The sequence below is a fragment of the Haemorhous mexicanus genome, chromosome 4, assembly GCF_027477595.1.
Source record: "Haemorhous mexicanus isolate bHaeMex1 chromosome 4, bHaeMex1.pri, whole genome shotgun sequence".
Lineage (NCBI taxonomy): Eukaryota > Metazoa > Chordata > Aves > Passeriformes > Fringillidae > Haemorhous > Haemorhous mexicanus.
This window is the reverse complement of record NC_082344.1, coordinates 69597045-69619129: the sequence shown is the minus strand read 5'-3', so window position 1 is coordinate 69619129 and position 22085 is coordinate 69597045. Positions and strand designations below refer to the sequence as shown.

The 22085-nt window shown below is 45.3% G+C and overlaps 1 protein-coding gene across 6 annotated transcripts in view; it reads left to right on the top strand.

Moving 5' to 3' along the window:
* Window positions 1-20108, top strand: part of FGFR3 (fibroblast growth factor receptor 3) — a 55176-nt gene extending 35068 nt beyond the window's left edge. The window contains exons 5-17 of one of the 6 annotated variants that reach the window (XM_059845341.1): window positions 1234-1357; window positions 1768-1958; window positions 6490-6634; window positions 9229-9416; window positions 10284-10429; window positions 10530-10651; window positions 11868-11978; window positions 12122-12312; window positions 12991-13113; window positions 14714-14784; window positions 16205-16342; window positions 16738-16843; window positions 16931-20108. In XM_059845341.1, coding sequence (XP_059701324.1) covers window positions 1234-1357; window positions 1768-1958; window positions 6490-6634; window positions 9229-9416; window positions 10284-10429; window positions 10530-10651; window positions 11868-11978; window positions 12122-12312; window positions 12991-13113; window positions 14714-14784; window positions 16205-16342; window positions 16738-16843; window positions 16931-17095 — 1821 coding nt within the window. In that variant the 3' untranslated portion in view covers window positions 17096-20108. Of the gene's footprint in view, window positions 1-1233; window positions 1358-1767; window positions 1959-5236; window positions 5388-6489; window positions 6635-9228; window positions 9424-10280; window positions 10430-10529; window positions 10652-11867; window positions 11979-12121; window positions 12313-12990; window positions 13114-14713; window positions 14785-16204; window positions 16343-16737; window positions 16844-16930 lie in introns of all 6 variants that reach the window. The other 5 variants (XM_059845340.1, XM_059845339.1, XM_059845337.1 and 2 more) reach the window with 5 other exon arrangements.
* The last annotated feature ends 1977 nt before the right edge of the window (window positions 20109-22085 follow it).

The following is a 22085-nucleotide window of genomic DNA, read 5'->3' as shown; positions in this document are numbered from 1 at the left end:
TTGAAGCTTGGCCCTCTTACAGAAAGCATGTGGATGCAATTTATGTGTAGCAAAAGAGGTTAAATGACTTCATATTTGAGTTCACCTGCTGCAGCGAGAAATCTCCAGGAGCAATTACACCCTTGTTTTTTTCCATCAGCCCCTGACATTCTATAGTGCAGCATTATTGTAAATCTCCTATTTCAGTGTCCTTGGGGTCACCTTCAAAATGTTTAATAAAGTTAAATGTTCTGCTTTGGGTGGCAGAAGGCATCAAATTAATATCCAGAGATTTGGAGAGCTTTCATATGCTATGCACCCTGAACTCATCCTTGTTACTGTTGGTTGCTTTTAGTATTCAAGATTTGCTTTCCATATCCATTCTTTCCTTTAGAATCATTAGAAACAAACATTCTAGGTGAGATCACAGGGCAGCAGGTCAGGCTGGAGGCAGGGGTTGTGCTTTCCCTTCTGCTACTGAACCACCATCAGCTCTGGACATGAGCCACATCCAGAAAACCAACTAGTATAAAACTTGGTGCCAAAACAGAAGGGCTGGCCAAGCATCCTAGGGACCAGATTTGAGGCTGAGCATGTTTGCTCCTGTTTTTTAGAGGGAATTTAGGGGACTAATTCAGTTGGAGAAACCTGTTTCTGTTCAGACAAATGCCATAATCTGTTGCCTCCATAGCCCACACATTAAAAAATATAGATCATAATATTAAAAGATATAAAACACATAAAATAAAGATCCTATGTGATGCCTGCTGAAGTCATTATTCTAGTGGGAGATGCCACATTCAGTTGTCACCTAGCTTTGTTTGTGATTATTGTGGAAACATAGAAGTCCACATTGAAATCTCAGTGTGTACATTGTGTTGCATCACTTTTGCATTGGTCTTAATGCCTTTTCTCATTAAGACTTTACAGAACTCACAGAATCACTAGATTGGAAGAGATCTTAAAGATCATTGAGTCCAATCCATGCCCTCACACCTCAACTAAACAATGGCATCAAATGCCACATCCAGTCTTTTTTTTAAACACATCCAGGGATGGTGACCCCACCACCTCCCCAGGCAGACCATTCCAGAACTTTATCACTCTTTCTGTGAAAAACTTTTTCCTTTTCCTTTAATTACCCTTGTAAATGGGTCCTTGTGATGTTCAGGCTTCCTCTGGGGTCCAGATGTGTGAAGCTCAGTGATGGTTTATTGGTTTGGAAGGTCTTAATGTTTGGGTTTCTTCTCCTAGCTGCGACACCAGCAGTGGAGCCTGGTGATGGAGAGCGTTGTGCCGTCAGACCGAGGGAATTACACCTGCGTCGTGGAGAACAAATATGGCAACATTAGGCACACCTACCAGCTCGATGTGCTAGGTGAGATCCCACTCAACTCCTGATCTGTGGCCATGTGGAACAGCTGCCTGATAGGATATGGGAAGCAGGAGCTTGGTTTCTTTCCCAATGTGTCTTCTAAAACCGACAACAAGCTTTGTTTTGGCCAACAATTTGGGCTCACATCTGTGATCAGTAAATTACTTAGTGGGTCTGCAGAGGGACAGAGAAGGAATGGCAGAGCTGAAATGCCCCCTCCCATCCCAGGTGGTTCTTCCCTGTCTGGCTTGAGAAGCCCTAGGTAGAGCAGTGATCAGGACATCTGTGGGGGACAAACCTAATTTTTACCCTTTCCCCTGAAAAGCCAGAAGATTAATGTTCCAGAGGAGAGTACTTGCTGGGGGAAAAATAAGACAAGTAAATTAGGATTTCCCCTCTTTTCTGTTTTTCAGAAAGGTCACCCCACCGACCAATCCTGCAAGCAGGGCTCCCTGCCAACCAGACTGTGGTGGTGGGGAGCAATGTGGAATTTCACTGCAAGGTCTACAGTGATGCCCAGCCTCACATCCAGTGGCTGAAACACGTGGAAGTCAATGGCAGCAAATATGGACCCGATGGAACCCCGTATGTCACAGTGCTGAAGGTTGGTACATGCTCCTCCTTCTCACCCTCAGGGCAGTCCTTCTGTAAGCCTGCCCAGTGGATTACTCTTCTTTTTGGAGGGGATACAGCAAAAATGTCCTGAAATCGATATTCCAAACTCTTCTGTTTGCCAGAGATAACACTACTACTGTGGTGGCACAGATAAGCAAAGTTGTAAGAGCTGAGGCAATTGTGAGAAATGCAGCATAATGAAAGAGCTGTCAGATTGCATTTGACCTAAAATTGTAAAAATACCCTTTTTTTTTTTACAGCTTCAATGGAGGTATTTTCAGGGTTTATTAAAATAAAAGTCTCCCAACTAAAACACATTCTTCCAAATAAGAACATTGCAGTGTGCACATACCAAATAATGCTGAACTACCAGCACCTGAGAGCCAACATAATCTTGTTCCAGCCAGTGATTTGTGAACATTACTGTTATCAATGCTCAGAAAAGCCTTTTTTTTTTTTTTAATTGAGCAAAAAGTACATGGTAAGACCTTACTTTGCTAAAATACTTTCTTGAAGGGCAACTTTCGGATTACAGCCATAACAAAGCCAGGGGATTTGGTTCCCCTCAACCGATGTAGATATAAAAGCAGGGAATAGGGAGTGAGGAGCACATTGGACTTCAAAAATACTTTAAAAATATAGTTAAAGGCATCATGTGGTGGTGTTTATTAAAATATACAGAGCCAAATGGAGTTTTTCTGGCTCTGCAGTTAGTGCTGAAAGCAGATTTTGTCTCTGCAGCTTCAAGCTGAGGCTGTCCTGTGCGTGGACATTCCCTGTGCACATCCTGCTGCACACACCCTTCTTCTCTTTGTATGAAGTTTAAAAAAAAACCAACCACCACTTATCAGACAGTATCTACAAAACTGTAACGCAGCCAGATCCATTATAATAAAAGCCAGGGACCCTGGAAATAATTACACAGATTGAAATAACAGATTGGTTGGAAGAAATGGTTGGAGACAGTTCTTCAGGACCGGCAACATGTGCTTCTCTCGAGTTTAGAAAACTTTTTTTTATTCCTTGCCACCTCTCCAAATGTGTTTGAATTATGCATATTTGAATTTCCCCCTGGTTTCACAGCCCAGCACCAAGCTCTGAATAGCTGGTTGTGTCACATGCCATCTCATATAGTCTCTGAGCTCCGTGTGTGGTCCCCATGGGATAAAGTGCTACCTTTTGGAAGTTTGCAAAGCGGCTGTGAACAGTGCCTTGTGTCACAGGCACAAGCCCCCATTTTGCCGTGGCAAGGAACATATAAATAGTCCTTATAAATAGTGTTTTAAAATTAAGTTGGAGCGGCACCGGGGTGGGTAGGTAATTAGAATTGCCAAATACCTTCTCTTCTGTGGACGGCAAAGGCTCCGCATTCCTCGAAGGGGAGCACAGGCAGGCGTTTGAAAGCACAAGTTTTGTTTGGTTTTATGTTTTTTTGCTGAATAGCACCAGCACACGTCTATTTACTACTTCTGGTTAATCAGGAATGCTTTGAATTGTGTTAATGCCGGCATCAGCACTGGGGCACGGAGCATTTCCATTTTGGGATGCATCTTTTGTGCGCCAGTACTGGGCCTCCACAGAGCTGTGTCAGGCACAGCTTTGCAGGGATTTTTTTTTTTTTCCCCTTTTTAAATGTGGTGTGCTTGTTTTTTATATGTAAAGATCTGATAAAATGATCTTGCTCTGGTCTCAGGGCTGGTCCACTGGCGTTATGGAGTTGTTTCCCTCGTGCCATGCAGTGCTGCTGCCTTGCCCCAGCATCCTGGCAGGAGCAGGGTGCTGTTAACAGCCCCCCTGCCCTCAGAACTGCTCTCTCCTGCCCCGTGCTCTGCTGCCTGCAGGGAGATAAGGCTTTTTTATCAGCCTGCCCTTCCCTCCTGCTTTCAGGAGATTTTGTGGAGTGTAGGAGCTGCTATGGGGCAGTTTAAGTGTGAAGAATACCCCAGTCTCCATCGCAGCAATGGAGACAGAGAGGTGCCCAGCATGTAAAATTCCACCCCCTACATCTAAAGGGGAGGGTGAGGGGGTGTCAAACCCCACCCAAGTCCAGATGGATAAGTTGAATGCTGTACTTTCAAACCATTTTTTAAACAGCCTGACAAAACCAAGCCATCACCTGCATCAGTTCCTGAAAGCCTGAGCTAATTTGTGATCAAAGAAAACCCCTTTTTCTTTGCAGAAGAGCACTAAATGCATTCCAGTTACAGAGGGGGGCTGGCAACACTGTGCCCAAGCTTTGTCAAAAGCTAAATAGTACATTCTGCATTGAAACATGCCTGGTTTAATTATAAACAAGGCAGCAACAGCAGGCAGGCACGTTTCCCCACTAGTCAGGGCAGACAGGCTTGCACGTAAGCCTTGGAGATGAGCTCAGGTCAAAACTGGTGGTCTTTGTCATCAGACATGGACACTGGGGCTCCTCTCTGGTGCCTCCTCTGGGTTCAGTTCCTAATGACCTATCAGAGCTGGCTGCCCCGATGATTTTAATGAGCTGCAAGTCATATTGGCAGGATCAGGCTTGGAAATGAAAGGCATCAAGTCTGGGCTGGAGAGTGTAAGACCAAAACAGAGAAGACATTTGCTTTATTTTCATTTCCAGAACTGAAGCTTCTTCTGAGGCCACTTAAAACAGTTATGCATTTTCAGCCAAAATAAAAACAACTGTTTAGTGTTTAGGGAAAAAGCTGGTGTGCTGTTGTGGCAGCATAGAAGAAGAGAAATAAACCCATTGCTTAAAAGTCTGAAGTTTGTTTGATTTATATACACCACTTTATTTAGTAAAGAAGAGGCTCCTATAAGCAGTGGAAAAAATTACAGCTAATTTCTGAAAGGCAAAGTCAGCAGCGAGTTTCAGACCGCCACTGCTTATATTTTGTTTCCAAATTCTATTTTGGAATCTGATAATTGAAACAGTATTTGCTGAGCCTGGTTGCAAACACAAATCTCTGTTTAAGCCCTTTCTCTGGTGCTCCTGTCTGCGGAGTTATTCAGAAACCATGGAGCCTTTGAGTGCTATCAGATGGAGAAGGGGCAAACTGGTCTGTTTTAAAAAAGAAATCGCATGTGTGAAGGGAAGGGAGCTCACCTGCACGTGGTTTGGGGGCCAAAGGCAGCTTCTTTTCACCACCCAGGTGCTGGGTGAGGTGTCTCAGCACAGGGTGAGCCGGGGATGTCACCACAGCCGTGCACAGTCAATCCTAGCTGATGTAGGTGCCGTGGAGCTATTGTTTGGTTTACTGAAGTTCAGGTTTCTGTCTATTCCTGCAGTCTTGGATCAGTAAAAACGCTGAAGCCGATGCTAACCTAAATCTGTTCAATGTGACAGAACAAGATGAAGGAGAATATCTGTGTAGAGCCAACAATTTCGTAGGCATAGCCGAAAAGCCATTTTGGCTCCACATTCGCAAACCAAAACCAGGTAAACCACAGACTCTGTCCCAAGGCCCTGGCAACTGCAAGAATGAGCTATAACATTTTTAAGAATCTAGTGATTAAAATTACTATTCATTTTGTATTATACCCTGTCAACTGACGCTGAATGGCTTTATCTTATTTTCTTGCTAATTTTTTTTTTTTACAAGACTGTAACGCCTATACAGCAATTGCCATGGAAAAATTCCCACAATAAAATGACTGTCAAATTTTCCTATCAACTTTTCATACTTTTATTCCTTTCCTTTCCTTTCTTTACAATTGAGTGCTGATAACAGAATTGCATGTTAATGACCTGTGACGTTCCAAGCTCTGGAAAACTGTTTTGCGTTTTTCACCTACAAAACTGAGTTAATCAGTTTTGTCCCTTGGAGAAGTAATGGAGAAATAAATATCAACATTGGCTCATGCAAGCAAACATGTTAACTAGAGAAGAGAACCAATCTCATGAGCTCTGGGGTTTGATTCCAGCCTAGAGGGTTTGACTGCTGTGTTATTCAGTGCCACTGCAGGAAAGTTCCTTACTGGCACCCTCTGGTTATCAGCCTGCAGTGTCGAGGTCTGTGTAATCAATAGATGGCTTTGAGATGCCCACTGAAGAAATTCTAAAAAATTCTAGAATTGTATATTTTCAATGAACTCATGAACCATAATGTTTGTATATTCCTCTGATCAGCACTTGAATCTTTCCCCACTACATCTCCCCTCCTTCCCCCTTTCTTTCTGTCTGTCCTCATTTCCCACCTCTCTTTGCCCACCCCTGTACTCACCTCACTAACCCAAAGTCAGTCATATTGTGGGGGCAATTTTTCATTTGGATGCTTTTGCTTGCATGCTTCTTTAGTGGGACAGAGTAAGAACCTGGTGAAGGGAACTTTTTTTTTTTTTTTTTGCTTTTGACTACAGGTTGCAGAGGGGAATGAATAAATAAATGCGGAAGATGGGCCATTGGAAAATAATAAAAATAGAAAAAAGAACCACCTTAATCTGCTTTTGAAATTTGCCTGTGGTGTCCTCACACTTGCTGGGAATGTGGCTTATTCTCTGTTTTCCCTCTTTCTATATGTGTGTGTTTTTTTTCCCCGTAGACGGCAGGTGTTAACACAACGGATAAGGAGCTAGAGATTCTGTACTTGCGAAATGTTACTTTTGAGGATGCTGGGGAATATACTTGTCTCGCAGGGAATTCTATTGGGTTCTCACATCACTCTGCTTGGCTGACGGTGCTACCAGGTATTTCCTTCTGTGCTGGCCTCTCCTTCCCTCTCCAGGATGCCTCGATGTTTTGCTTTGGAAATGCCAAGTTCCTGGAGGCTGCCCCTTGCTAGGAGCAGGAGTGTTTTCCAGGGAGGTCTCTTCTCTGGGATTTGCTGCAGACCCCTGTTGCATACTTGCAGCTGACTCTTTTTGCATTGCATCTCAAAATTTAAATGATTGCTGTAATGATACAGTAAAATACACAGAATCTTTTTTTTCTGTCTAATAACAGGGAGGTATTCACAGCCTCTTTGTTAGGGCTGCCAAGTACCAAAATAAGGAGCTTTGTCTTCTTACACTGACAGTGGGAGAAGAAAACCTCCCCATCAGATGATCCAGGGCACCTAAATTGGACATGAACTGTGGATCATCTTACGAAGGATCCTTTCTGTCTGACCTCATATCTTAACCTAAAATTAGATGCATAAGTGTCTGGTGTGAGCACACCCTTCCCTGCCTGTGGCATTATTTCCACTTCACGGATGAGCAGGCCAAGATAGCGATCTCAAACAGAAGGTCAAGGAGAGTCATCTGTAGGCAGAGCACAGGAGTCCTGGCTCCCAGGGGCATTGCATGCTGCCTGCTCCAGCTGGGATCGATGAAAGCTGCAGTGGGCTTGAAACCCGAGGCCAGAGTGACCTCAATTTTGTGGCCCTTTCATGTGCAAAGCTCTTACTGACAATGAAGCCAGCACAGAATGTGCAACAGAGAGAGCTGTTCTGCACAAGGGGGAATGAGGCTGTGCTGCCCCTTCACCTGCTGAGTCTGCCTCTGGCTGCAGGGCAGGCTTGAGCATGGTCCAGGGAAGTACCAGCAATATTCATATTGAATCTCATATGTCCTGTGCCTTGCAGGCAGTGCAGAAGCAAACCTTGACTATGTTCAATACCCCCCTACTGAAAAGGCACCCAAAATCCTAAAGAGCCCACTTTGATTCACCCATCATAGACCACATTTGGGTCCATCTCACTACACATCCATCTCAGGATGTGTTTAGGAACCGGAAACTTTGGCATTTCTAATCTTGACTTTATCTGTGTGGGTGATTTGGATGTAATTACTTTTACTGGGGCTTGAGAAGGTCTCCTCCATGGCCAACCCTGCTGCCAGTGGGATCTGCTGATCTTTCCTGTTCATTTGCCAGCTCTGTAATAGCTGATCTGATCCTGTTTCTGTTTCTGACATCCGCTGAATGAGAAAACATTTCCTTTGGTTAGAAGACTAATGTCTCTGTTGTTTTCAGATTATCATGATATTGCCTCATCCGACCCTCACTCTGCTTTTACAGTTTATGAATTCACACCTCTTATTTAAGCAAAAAATAAGCAGGAGAAAACTGACCAAAAATTAAAAAGCAGAACTTTATTTTGAAGTCAGATGCAGTGAAGGACACCTATCTGTGCAGCAGCAGGCCCCCACAGAGAGGGGTGCAGGATACAGCCCACCTGGGGAACTTCAGCTTGCAATGCCCTGTCCATTCTACAGCAGGAGGGACCGGGAGCAGAGGGCAAGGCAGCTGCAGTACCAACCACAGTGCCTGATCCCAGGAGATGAGGTACTCCTGTCATGTGGGAGGAGATGGCCATTGGCAGGATCAGGCCCTTCACAGCTGGCACACAGGCTGGAGCAGCCCCCAGTGTCACCAACAGCCCTTTCTCCATGTCCTCCTGGGCTCTGCCACCAAATACTTGAAACAGAGCCTGCTGCTGCCAGGGAAAGGCTCCTGCTGCTTGCTGAAGGGACTGCTCAGCAATGGACACGACCCTTTACTGAGCTAACCACACCAGCATGACTTCATCATAAAGCTTCCCACTGCTGACTGTCCCTCTGAGGCCAGCACACCTTTGGGGGACAGAAAATCAGTCCCACCATGGCTCCTTCCTCTGGTCAACATGCCTGTCCTGAAAGGAACAAGGGGGAAAACACAGCTGACCTTTGCTGGTCTCTTAGAAGTCTTGCAAGCAGGTAGCCACTGCTGATGGGCTCGTGCCATCACCCTCCTGGCTATCCCACCTCTCTGGGACAGACCTGCCAGCCTCTTCCCAGCAGAACTAAGTTTTCATTAAATAATTAAGCAGATTTTTCTCTTGAGACTTTCTCCCTGTGAGACTTTATCCTCACTGCTGGGTGCTGTTCAAGCCCCTTGGTCCCTCAGGGCAGGCACTGGTCTGGTAGAAATGTTTGCTGGAGAATCTGAATCAGCCAAGTGCAGCAAACCCCAGTCCTACACATCCCAGCCACCTTGTGTAGATTTGTGGAGAGAGGAAGATCTTGGTCAGAGGGACAGCACAGACGTGTGAAGGCCTTCAGCCTAGAGCAGTGGTTTTCAATCTGTGGGCTGGGGGCTCTTAAAAACACAGAGTAAAATTACCTCAAAATGGCAAACCAAACTAATGTTTTAGCTACAGCTGCAGGTGGAAAACCACTGGCCTGGGAGAGTCCCCTCACTGAAGTCACTGACATTGATGTAGCTGAACAAGTCCTGCCCAGATTCTCTGTGCTGTGTGTGTGTAGCTGTGTGTGGGCAGATGCCCAGCCTGTCCTGACTGCCATCTCTTGTCACCCTGCAGCCGAGGAGCTCATGGAGATGGATGATTCGGGCTCAGTGTACACTGGCATTCTCAGTTATGGCACTGGCTTTTTCCTCCTTCTCCTGGTGCTGGTCTTGGTGATTGTCTGGAGGATGAAAATGCCAAACAAAAAAGCCATGAACACCCCCACTGTTCAGAAAGTCTCCAAATTCCCACTCAAGAGACAGGTAACAGAAAGTAGATACAAGATTCCTATTCCCCTCTATGGTATCCCTCTTTTTTTTTTTTTTCCTCCTCCATCTCTTTGAAATTCTCTCTCTAGGTGAGAAGCTCCACCAGAAAAACATTGCCCAAGAGGGACATAATTTGGCTGCAGCCTAGAAGTGTAAAATAAATAATATTTTATTTATTTCTATGTCCATGGAGCTTTGGCAGAGGTGGCAGCTGACTCTGCTCCGTGAGCAGCCCCCACTGCTGTTGGCCTTGCCCAAGAGGTTTTGGCACTGCCGCTGCCACAGAAAGCACATCTGGCAGGGGAAGTCCAGTCCAGGCTCCCTGGAGGACTGGGGATTTGGGGAGAAACAGCACTGGTTGTGCTCATTCCTGCTTTCACAGATGTCACTGGTTAGCCCAAAGCTGTTCCTGTGGCAGTGGCAAAGGTCCTCTGTGAAGTTAGAGATGTTCTGCTGCATGAAATTGCAGAGGGGCAGGACCAAAAGACACCGTGTGAAACCCCACAGCGAGGGTACAGATTTCAAGCTTTGGCTGCAAGCTCATTGACAGTGCCAGGGTGGGAGAAGTCACTTCATAGCCTGTATGGGCTGTGGAGATGCAACAGAACAACTGGATGGATTATACCTCCTGATGCTGGAGGGCACTGCCTGACCTGTCCCTCCTTTCCATCTGCTAAACGCTTGACCACAAGTGCCTAAACAAGTGGATTTCTGCAAGGGTGGGGGCATTTCCCAGTTAGAAATTCCCAGAAATCTGTCCATGGGCTCAGAGAGCTCAGACCTCCTCAGTGACCCACCTCAGACACGGCCTGCCCTGGAGATACAGTTGGCAATAACACTTCATTTGCTCTACCCAAGCAGGTGTCGCTGGAGTCCAACTCTTCCATGAATTCCAACACGCCCCTGGTGCGGATCACGCGCCTCTCCTCCAGCGACGGGCCCATGCTGGCCAACGTTTCCGAGCTGGAGCTACCTCCGGATCCCAAGTGGGAATTGACACGGTCTCGGTCAGTCAGAGCCACGGGCTGGGATCTCTGTGCCTGCTGGGAGTGTCCCCACACCAGGACCCCCTAACATTCCTGTCTGTCTGTCTGTTCCTCCCTCCAGCCTGACCTTGGGGAAGCCGCTTGGCGAGGGGTGTTTTGGCCAAGTGGTGATGGCAGAAGCCATTGGGATTGATAAGGACAAGCCAAACAAGGCCATCACAGTTGCTGTCAAGATGCTAAAAGGTATGGGGAGTCCACAGAGGACAGAATTTGCCCCTCTTTTAAGTCTTTTATACAAACTAGATACAACAGAAGAAAGCAGGAGCAGCCTCTCCTCCCCTTTACCCACATAGCCTGGGGGTGAGGGCTGTCCCTGGAGAGCAGGCAAAAGTGCAAATCCCATCAGGAAGAGGGACTGGGAATTAGCCCAGTTCTCTGCCAAGGGGTAACAGCATCCCTGACAAGAAGGGGAATCCCCCTCACTTCTAGCCAGCTCCATGAATCAGCCCACTCCTTACTCCTTCCCTAACCAGCACTGACTGTTCTACCAAAAGCTTGTGCAGCAAACTCAGATGGAGTTTGTGGAATTTCAGCTGTAAAACTCCTTCTTGAGGAACTTTTTTCATTGAAGAAACTTGGTCCCAGACCCCTGAGAAGTTAAAGGGAGACAGAAATGGGGGATTCAGTGGGCGCCTCTGGATAAGTCTGAGTTTCCCATCCTGCCCCCAGACATAGTAACCTCAGACAGCTGAGGAGTTCACCTGGAGCAAGCAGGGCAGTGAGCAGCCTGGGCTTGTCCCTGGGGGGACGTTGGGAAAAAACGTAATATTTGTTATCAGAAGTGGGTTTGGTTAATTTACATTTCCTTCATTTCTTATCTGAAACAGGTTTAATTAATCTGCATTTCCTTCAGTCTTTTCTGAAGCTGGTCTTGGAAGTAGGGGCATTTCCTTTCCATCTTTCCAAACCAAAACATTCCTTTGGGGAGTTTTTGCCAATTTTTCTACTTTTGTAGATAGGTTTTTCTATTTCTGTAAAGAAATTGCTACTTTTCATCCAAAAAATACAGTCCCTCCCAGCCCTGACCCTCCCCCATATTAACTGCTGTCCCCTAGAGATGAGAGACAGAAACTATCAGAAAAGTAGGTACCAGCTACCAAAATGTGATTTTTTTTTTTCTTTAATACTTGTGAGGGTGGAACAGAAGACAAAAGGCATTATTGATTTCCATATGGACATTTACCTCCACTTATTTGTTCTTTTGTCTTTTTTTTTGCCATGGTAGTAGGTTTTGGTTTTATTTTGATCCTTCTTCCCAAAGAAGAATAAAGCCAAATACTGCCTTATTCTGAGTAGTGTTTCCCCATCAAAGCCCCACATGGCTGCGCAGCAGTTGTAACTATACACCTAAACACTTTCTTCCTGACATTTTTTTGCATTCCTCCTCTACTTACTCCAGATGATGCCACAGACAAAGACCTTTCTGACCTGGTCTCTGAGATGGAAATGATGAAAATGATTGGGAAGCACAAAAACATTATTAACCTCCTCGGTGCCTGCACGCAGGACGGTACGTAGCAGAGCAGCCCAGGACTAACAGGGTCGTGGGAGGCTCAGATTTGGCCATCCCTTCTTTGTAATTACTGGCTGCCCAAAATGGCCCAGATGAGATTTGGGTGGTCAGCTTGGATGCTGATGGGCTGTTCCTTGCAGGACCACTCTACGTGTTGGTGGAATACGCGTCAAAGGGGAACTTGCGGGAATACCTCAGGGCACGGCGCCCACCTGGCATGGACTATTCCTTTGACACCTGCAAGCTGCCCGAGGAGCAGCTGACCTTTAAGGACCTGGTTTCCTGTGCCTACCAGGTGGCACGGGGCATGGAGTACTTGGCATCTCAGAAAGTGAGTTGGGAAACCTCATTCGGTAGAAACCTTGGTCAAAGCCACGTGTTCAAAGGCAGGGAATGCTCTGTGTGTGGGACAACCCCAGGCAAAACATTGCAGGCTTCTCCCTTTAGAGGCCAGATTTTGCTGGATGAAGTATTTTGGGGTTTTGAAGCTGGAGGCTTCATCCATATGCAAAGTCCCCATATGCAGGCTGCATCCCTGCAGCTGTACAGCTCTCACCTGCAGGACCATTAGCACCCACAAAATGCCTATAAAAGCACCAGTGACCCAGACCATTCTGTGAGTCTATGCATTTTGGATTTATTTGGGATACCTTAATTTGAAGAGCCTTAAACATCATCCTGCACTCCCCTTCCTGGGGGAAGCAGCACAGAAAAGCAGCTGCATGTCCCAGGGGAGGGAAGTTGGCTCTCTCGTCCCTACATCCCATCCGGAGAGGAAAGGCGCGTGCGTGGCTGTGCCGGCTCCGAGGTCACCAATTCAGTGTTGCTAAGAGGTGGTTCCCACTGAGCAGGCACGGTGGGGTGGTGACACACAGAGCCAGGAGCTGAGCAGTGCCCACAGCTTTATGAGCCTGGGAGTCAATGAAACAGCAGCTCAGCTCATAAACCACACGGTGCTGCTGGTTCCAGCTAACGAGCCCTTATTTATTGGCTTGCTCACCTTTCACAGTGCATTCATCGCGACTTGGCAGCCAGGAACGTGTTAGTCACTGAAGATAATGTGATGAAAATTGCTGATTTTGGCCTCGCTAGAGACGTTCACAACATCGACTATTACAAGAAAACCACCAATGTAAGTACAGAGCTGCCAAGCACACTCAGTTCTCCTTCTGGCAGGGGGCTCGGTCATCCCTGCAGCAAGAGGCCCTTGTCCCACATTTCCCTTTCTAGAGGGGCTTAGGAGGAAGAAATCTGACAGGGACTTCACCTGGTGAGGTACCGTACATAGGCTGGTCCTAAGAGTCTATCCACCATCTGTTTTTTTCCTGACAGATCCTGGTCCTGTTAAGAGCTGAGTGTGAGGTCTCAGCTCTGGCCAGGATGCTTTAGACTAAGAGAAACTCAGGTTTCTCCCAAACAGGAATGGAGCCCTTTCCAGTCTGCTCCACTACTGTTCATAAAGGTCCCAAGGAGCTAACTTCTGTCTCACCAGAGCCCTTGACAGAGGAATGTCACTTCTTGTATACCTGGATCTACCTGTCTTTCATGTATTTCTCTGTTTTTCACATCTGAGCTTCTTGTCTCCACTGCCAAGAGTGAGAAGATGGTCCCAGACAAGGGCTGAGGCCTGGAGCTGTTTATATTTTCTGTAGAGATGAATTTACAAATGAAGGGCTGCGAGAAGAAGCCCTGTGTCTTGGTTCAGAGCCTGCAGCAGATGTTGAGCTCTGAGAGAAAACCCTAACTAGGACAGAGTGAGGAGATGGCAGTGGAAGATTGAGGGCAGTGCAGATCCTTAGTCTTGGGATTGCAAGGGGTTTAAATGTCCAAGCAGTCCTTTGAAGTCCACCATGTCCATACTGATCCACTTCAATGGTATATCAAAAAATCTTCCTTAATTGCCAGGATTTCTTAATCATAAATTAATAACAATTCTTGGGAATTTTAATCACAGATCAGATGGATTTTTCCCTGTTTGAGCTGTGTGGGACAGCTGAGAGCATAATCCCATTGGTATATCCTGCCTGTGTCTCATCTCTAGTTGTCTCCCATAGTGAGACAGTGGATGAGAAGAGGACAAAGTTTCCCCATATCCAAATCATGGTTCAAGCACAAAACAGTACTTTCTGTCTCCCTCCAGGGACCAAACAAAGCCCCAGAGAATTATGATTAATCTAGTCTTTCTCATCTTGTATTTTTCACATGACAGTCTGTGTTTATGACCCTGATGTAGGATGGGATCAGACCTCCTCCTTTAGCCTCCAGCAGGATCAGGATTTGTTTCTTAGAGGACCTGGCCCTTGCCTTCACTCTTTGGAAGTTTCCCTTCAAGTTGAACCTAAACTGGGTTTGGACTTGGAGTCAACTGTACTCTCCAGACAAAGAGATGGAAAGTGTGGTCCCATGCTCTGCCACAGAGTTCACTGCATCTATGAGCCTTAGATGCTGTTCCCATGCAAAGATTTAGATGCCCTGATATGTTAAACCTGGCTTGGCAGTGAAATACAGTCCTCTACAGGGAGCATTTACTGCAGAGATTGTCAGTGAAGATCCAGGGATCAAATGCTCTAATCTGTTTATATGGCCACTGCTGCATTGCCCAGTGACCGGGAAGGCAGATGTGGTTGTTAATGAAAATGTTTCAAACTGGATTAGAAAAGAAGATTCAGATGGTGCCGTTGTGGCTGGGGGAATATGCTGATGGGATGTTCCCATTGTCTTCCTAATTACAGGGTCGGCTGCCTGTGAAATGGATGGCTCCAGAAGCCTTGTTTGACCGGGTCTACACTCACCAGAGCGATGTGTAAGCAAACCCACACTTTTTAGAAAAAAAAAATACAGCAGGGAAATCAACACCTATAGTATCTTACAGACAAAAGTACTGGTAAGCATGATCAGGGCTTGTTCCCTGCTGGAGTGCCTGGGGATGCAAAAGTACAGGAATTGATTCCAAGCTGCATCTTCACACACGTGGTTTTATTTTGCTGTTATCTGGTTGCTTTCATCTGAGGGTCTCTAGGGAGCTGCTGAAAAATTACTGGAAAGCAGGCAGGTATTTCATCCACTTTATAGATGAGGTGATTCATCCAGCAGTTGAAAAATATTGTGCCAAAAAATCCTCATGAGAAAAAAAATTACCCTCGGCATCCTCCACACTTTGTCCCAGACTGTTACACTTCAGTCAAGGATGTGGAATAAGCTTGAAATATTCTGTCTCTTGTTAGAATTGATCAAAGAACATTCAACAAATATAGTCTCAGATTAATTTTGCCATTTCATTTATTTTCTTTATTTTTTTCTAATCCTGTCTCATCCGTTTTAATGCCTCTGCACAGTAACCAAACAGCAGAGCACTCCTTTCACGTAAATCAGTAACACATCTGAATTTTGCAAAGGCTGAAGCAGCTCCACATATACACCAGCTTTTTATTGTAATATTTGATCAATAATGGCATTTTTGTAGCTAGCCTGCCTTCTCCCCAGAGCTCACTGCTCACAATTGGACAAACAAATCCTTTCTATTTCCGTATTTTTCAGATATTTTGGCTTTTATTAATCTTAAATCATACTTTCCTTGCTTAGGTAATGCTGCAGAGGGCATGACAGATAAATCAAAGCTAGAGAATGGGAGAGTGAGTGTGCGTGAAAACAAAACAGAGACAGATAATCCCTGTTTTTATAAAGAAAATGAAGAAGGCAAAAGATATTTTTGAAGAAAGGACTTTTAACCAGAGCACAGCTGCAGAACTGAAGTGTGTAACATTAGCGCTCTGCTGATTTTTGTTGGGGTATTTTTCCCCGGCTTGGCCAGTGAAATGGGTGTTGTAACAAGCAAGTTTTGGTATCAGCTTGCACAATTAGTGGCCTGTGGTTCCAAGCCTGCAATTCAGTGAAGCCGTGCATGAATAATTTGATTTGTTCCATTCAGTGGAGCTGGTGGAAGACCTAACAAAGAGCTGGCGGTGATAGATGGGCTGTCACCTATCTGATTAAATGCTCATTTCAATTTCAGACTTGGTGCCTGGGATTTCTTTGCTATTGAGTTGGATCAGCAGAGATCTCCAAGTAACTAGTAAAAATGGCCTAGGCAATTAGTCATGCTATTGATGACTTTGTTAGCTATGCATGGCTGCACAGAAATAAAGCCAAGCAAGGGGGATGGGACATGGGGGGCTTGGAAAAAAAACCTCATTGAATTTTAAAGATCTTTCTTTGGTTTCCAGCTGGTCTTTTGGAGTGCTACTATGGGAGATCTTCACTTTGGGAGGGTCTCCATACCCAGGAATTCCCGTTGAGGAACTCTTCAAGCTCTTGAAGGAAGGCCATCGGATGGACAAACCTGCAAACTGCACCCATGATTTGTGAGTGTGTGCTTGGGGCTGACCTTGCTGCACTCCCCATTCCCTCTGAGGCCAAATACACCCCACTGGGCTCTGGGCTGTTGGGACATCCCCACTGGGAAATGGTGTGGCCTCTCCAGGTAACTTTCCTCAGCCCAAGGCTGCTGAGTGACATGCAGCACCTCCCCTTGCTGGGCAGGTGGCACCGGGGGGTGTAGCTCTGGTGTGTCACAGTCATGTGTCAGATGATCAGTAATGAGGACCATGGCACCACAAAACCCTCCTCTTCCCCCCAGCTGGCCGTGGCTGAAGCTGTATGGGCCACAGCTGTTCCTTCAGCAATTTGGAGATGGGTGGGCAGGTGGGTGGTGTCACTTGGCCTGACCACATGTGATGTGCCATGTCCCCATGTGCAGGTACATGATCATGCGGGAGTGCTGGCACGCCGTCCCCTCGCAGCGACCCACCTTCAAGCAGCTGGTGGAAGACCTGGACAGGGTCCTCACTGTGACATCCACCGATGTGAGTGTGCCAGGATGGGCTGGGAGGGGGTCACTTGGTCCCTGGCATGGGGGACCCCCAGCACTGATGTGTCTGTCACCCTGGCAGGAGTACCTGGACCTCTCGGTGCCCTTTGAGCAGTACTCGCCGGCCGGGCAGGACACCCACAGCACCTGCTCCTCAGGGGATGACTCGGTCTTTGCACATGACCTGCTGCCTGATGAGCCCTGCCTGCCCAAGCACCCGCCCTGCAACGGCGTCATTCGGACGTGAGCACCCCTGGGCACATGGACAGACAGACAGACAGACGGGCAGGTGGGCGGTGTGCCCGTGGAGGCACAAGTGTGGGGCGCCGAGCGTGACACCGTACTGAAGGATCTTCCAGTGGAACTGTGTGATGGTGCCTGGAGATTTGTGTTGTTGACAAGCTGTTCAGGGTTAAAAGAAAAAAAAAAAAAGTAACCTTTTTTTTCATAATTTTTTTTTATTTTTTTTTTCCCTATTGCTGTATGAAAAGTCAAGAAGCACTGTTTGGCCTGAAGGAACTAATCTCTTGCCAAGATGATCTATCTAGATGATGATTTTTTTTGTTTTGTTTTTGGGTTTTTTTGGGTTTTTTTTGTTCACTTTCCATTTTGTTAGGGATTGTTTCTTTTCTACGCAGAATGTTGAACCTGGGGGGTGCTGACCTCCCTGACCTCCCAGCCTCCGCGCTTGCGTTCCGAGTGCCACAGTAACCGTTCTGTGCCTGCAATACGAAGAAAAGAGAAAAAGAAATCTTCCTTTAAAAAAAAAAAAAGTGTCAAGAATGTGGAAATTCTTCGCTTATGCAATCTGTACATGAACCTTTTTGGTGGAGCTGAAAAGCCACGTTGCCTGCAGGGATTCATATATTTATAAAAATATCTATATTTTTGTCGTCGTCGTTTTTATAGCTTCGTGATCGTACTACCCAGCTACATAGAAGGAATCCTTTCTGGAAGAAGAGAAAACAAAGCTAAGTAAAATGCAAATTGTCATGGAGAAAAGAAAGTAAAAATGGTAAAAAGAGATGGTCAAGTCATCTGAAGAGTCAGAGCCTTGGCCCTTGCATGGGGCTGGGAGCGACGGGTCGGTGCCAAGGCAGGAACAGAGCCCAGGGATGGCAGAGACCCCGTGGGGTCCCTGGGGAGCTGAGCCTCACCCACCTGAGAGCAGAGGGTGCCCTGACACCTGGCTCCTGGAACCCACCCGGCATCTCAAGTCACATCCCGACCTTTGAGAGCAGCCAGGTGGGGGGGAGGGAAAGGAATAAATCTCATTTTTGGGGTTTGCCTGTTCTTGCTTGCCAAGGGTGAGTGGGGGGAGCAGCTCCTCCATGCACCCCTCGAGGCCAGAGGTTTGGCTCCATCTATGTGCAGTGACGTGGAGAAAGAAGTTACGGGTACCTGTAGGCAAGAGCCTTTAACTTATATCAAAAAGGTTTATTCCAGAGAATCTGTGTATATATCTATAAATATATTGTGTATATATATAAATAAATATATTAAAAGAAAAGAATGTATAATACTAATGCAACATAAAGCAGTACTGAGAGAGTCTCAAAATACGAGCATTGCAATCTAGGATATACTGATCTGGGCAAAAGAAAAGATGTTTTTGATTGTTTGTTTTGTATCTTCACAGTTTTGTTTTAAAAATTGTACCTTAACATGTATATTTGTAAAGTTATTTATAGACATTAACATATCTGTTCATTGGTTTAAATAGCATAGCGTTACTGTAAACTTTAAATTTCACCAAACTTAAGGGTGTTTTTTTTAACTTATTAAAAATGGAGAAAAAATATATTAATCAAGTTTTTCCTTTGTGTTTATGGGAAATATTGAAAGAATGTATAGATGTACAGTCCTTTAACAAATTACATTTAATGTTATAAATATATATATGTATTCATTAAAAAAATATTAGTTTATCCTGGATTGCAGTGAGCAAAGGTAAGTTTATTTTTCAATACATCACCAGTGGTTAAAACCAAGCAAATAGCAGCAGAGAGATGATTTTTACATATTTCAGAAAAACAGGGCCAAGAATTCTTCCATCAGTTTAACCACTGTGCATTAAGGGGGTGTGGGTGTTTATTTTTCTATTTTCAAATGAAGGTATTCTTTGTGGTCGATTTAATAACAAGTATGCAGCAAAGTGAAATGTTGACTTTGGATGGTGCAGGGTAGGTTTTTTTCTCTCCCCTTTGCCAGTACTGTTGTATTTTGGGCTTCAGAAATGCCATGTGAGCAAAATAGTGACACTGTTTGCAGGAGAGCTGCTACAGCTGCATATTTCTTTTGCATCTAACACATTGGAAAGTGCCAGTGATGCCTGATTTTTGGTGTTTAGAATGCTATGCTGTTCTGTTCCTCAACGCCAGATAGCTGTGTAAAAGCACAGGAGTGACCTAAAGAATGTTAGCATGGATCAAGCTGACAGTGGGGGATGTTTGGGCTGAAGATTTTTTGTGGGTGGTTTTTTTTTTTTGTCCAGAGGACTTCTTTATGTACTACCAGAAGAGGCAAAGCAAATTACATCCTGAATTCTTTCTTTTCATTTTTCTCTGGTGCATATTGCATATCAATATTTCAGAATAACAGGATGACAGCATCTCATTTAAAGAATTTTTTTTCTTCTTAGAGCCACAGAATCCTTATCCTAAAATAAATAATTTATAGTTTGAGGTTACTTCAGTGGAAGTTTGAGAAGGTAGATTTCTATAGATTTTTGTTTTGTTGGAATAAAAAAAAAAGAATTTTTTGGTATTTTCTTACAAATGTCTGCTAATTGTGTACATTCCAAGTACTCGAAGCAAAGAGTTTTCCTGTACTGAAAAAAGAAAATGTACAAAACTGTGCATGGTTTTAAATGTTACTAGATATTATAAATATATATATAATTTATTGAGTTTTTACAAGATGTATCTGTTGTAGACTTGTTGACTTTAACATTTCTTATTCAATGCTTATATAGTTTTATAGCCTGGACTATTATCTTTAAAAGCTTAAAAAAATTAAAAGTTCCAATTTTGTTACATTTTATACTGTTGATGTTACAATCCACAGGTTTGCATAGTGTGATTTTTTGCAATGAGCAACTCTGTTCAGTTTATTTTAATACTGTACTTCTGTGCCTGACAGCTGCAGCTGTCGAAGGTGTGAGATGAACACTAAATAAAACTATTCTGCTTTTGTTAACATAGGAAACTTACTTCTACCAAAAAGAAAAAAATAAACAAGTTGATAAATTTTGGGGTTTATTCCCAGTTGTGAGGGTCCTTTGCAAAACCATTTGTTCCAGGCACTGGGACTTGTAGTGCCAGGGAGGTTTAAACTTTTTTTCTAGCGCTGCTTTGCGAGTCCTGGCCAGTTCAGGTTTTGTATTCATAATAAATTATAGCTGTTTTTGGTTGAAGGGCAGTCTTCTGTATTTGTTAGTGGGTGTATTTATAGCCACACAAGCCATGGTGTGCACAGAGGTGTCAGCCCTGGCTTTGACTTGGGGGGCCTAAGCAAGGGAGCTCAGTAAAAGCTGGTTTTGCTGGTAGCAAACAATGCAGGGGATGTTGCAGCTTGGACCAATCCTACCAGCACTTTCATATAATATTGATTCCTACAAGTGATCCTGTTGAAATGCATCCCAGGCACCTGGATCTGGGCATGCAAGTTTGCCTACCTGTACAGCCTGCCCACTGTCACTCCTTTGTGCTTTAAGCAGCTGGGCATGGAATGGCATGCATCCAAGGGGGTTCTGTCTGTGGCACTGGGACTGGCAGCAGCACTGGTCCATCCTAGATTAAAAAAATTTAAAATTACATGGGGTTCAGGTAATTTCCTTGCCATTGTAAGAAAAGACACTCTTCTTTTAGCACCATTGTGTCGTGAGAGGAGTCTTGCTACCTGAAATGAGTTGCTTCCATGCTTAAAGGACACACTTTGGTGGCCAGCCCTGAGCAGCATGGGCCAGAGGACCAGCCCTGGCCATCCAGGGCTGCAGACAGAGCGTGGCTAAATGGCTTTTTGCTGCCTCATGAGGCTAAATGGCCTCTTGCTTCATCAGGGCAGGGTGGTGAGGCTGTTGTGCTCCATTTGCCACCACCAGGACTGGAAAAGCAGAGAGGGCCAGATCCTTCTGCAGTGAGCTGTGGTGTACAGCACACCTGTGCTTGAAAGCTTTCCCAATAAAAGCCTGCTGGGCAAACAGAGAGCACAGAAGTCAAAGTCACAAAGAGGAAAGTCTGTCCTGGTGCAGCGGCTGACCTGCACATGGCGCTGGCTTGGTGTTTGCTTTCCCTCTTGGGTTTCATGATGTCATTCTTCCTCTGCTGGCCTTCCTCCACAGCCGTGTTTGCTTGTGGCCCAGGGAGGAGAGGGAAATATTTTACTTTAATTGCCCTACAATACATCCAGTTCTAAGCACAGGACGAGCACTTGGCCGCAGCGTGTGATGTGCATTGAGCAACGCACAAAACAACCTCAAGGAAAATTTGCAAATTTACTTGGTTAGGCTGTGTGACTGAGTGAACATCCCACTGCAGCTCATCTCCCCTTCAGTGGCTGCAGCCTTCCACCCAAACCCAAAATGCCCTTTACACATGAAAGAGTTATTTTTCAAAGCAAAACTAACATCTTCTTTCCTCTGTGGGTGACTGCACAAATAGAGGCTCTCACTGGCTGCCGTGACCTGTTTCATAGCAACATTCAAATAAATTCCTAAAATTGTGATTTATTTCCATTGGTCATGGCTCCATGGTGAGACAGGCAGGATTTGGCAAAAGGAAGAAAAGTCTGAAGCCCTGCAAGTGTCAGTAGGAGAAGGCAGCTAGACCCATAACAGCAAATTTTCCTGGTGGTTGGTGCCATTTCAGACTCTCAGTGGAGGTGTTTCCTGCTGGTGACACTTCTGAGCAAACTCATCCTTCCCAGGGGCTATATAATCTCCAGAAAAGGGAATATGGAGTTGTGATTTGTGCTGATATGAAAAAGGAGAATAAAGGGTGAGTGATGGCTCTGCTCGACACAGCAGAGCTATAACAACAGGAGGGCACGGGGGAATGGCCAGAGGAGACGCCACGAGCTGGAGAACTTTCACGGGCTTTGTGGCCCAGGACCATGGGCTCACCAGAGACAGGGAAAGGATTTGCCACTCTTGTTTATGCCCTCTTTTTCCTTCACTTTCTCAGGCATGTTAGCTTTCACTTATTTTCTCTGTTTCATAACCAACATGTTGTTTTTCA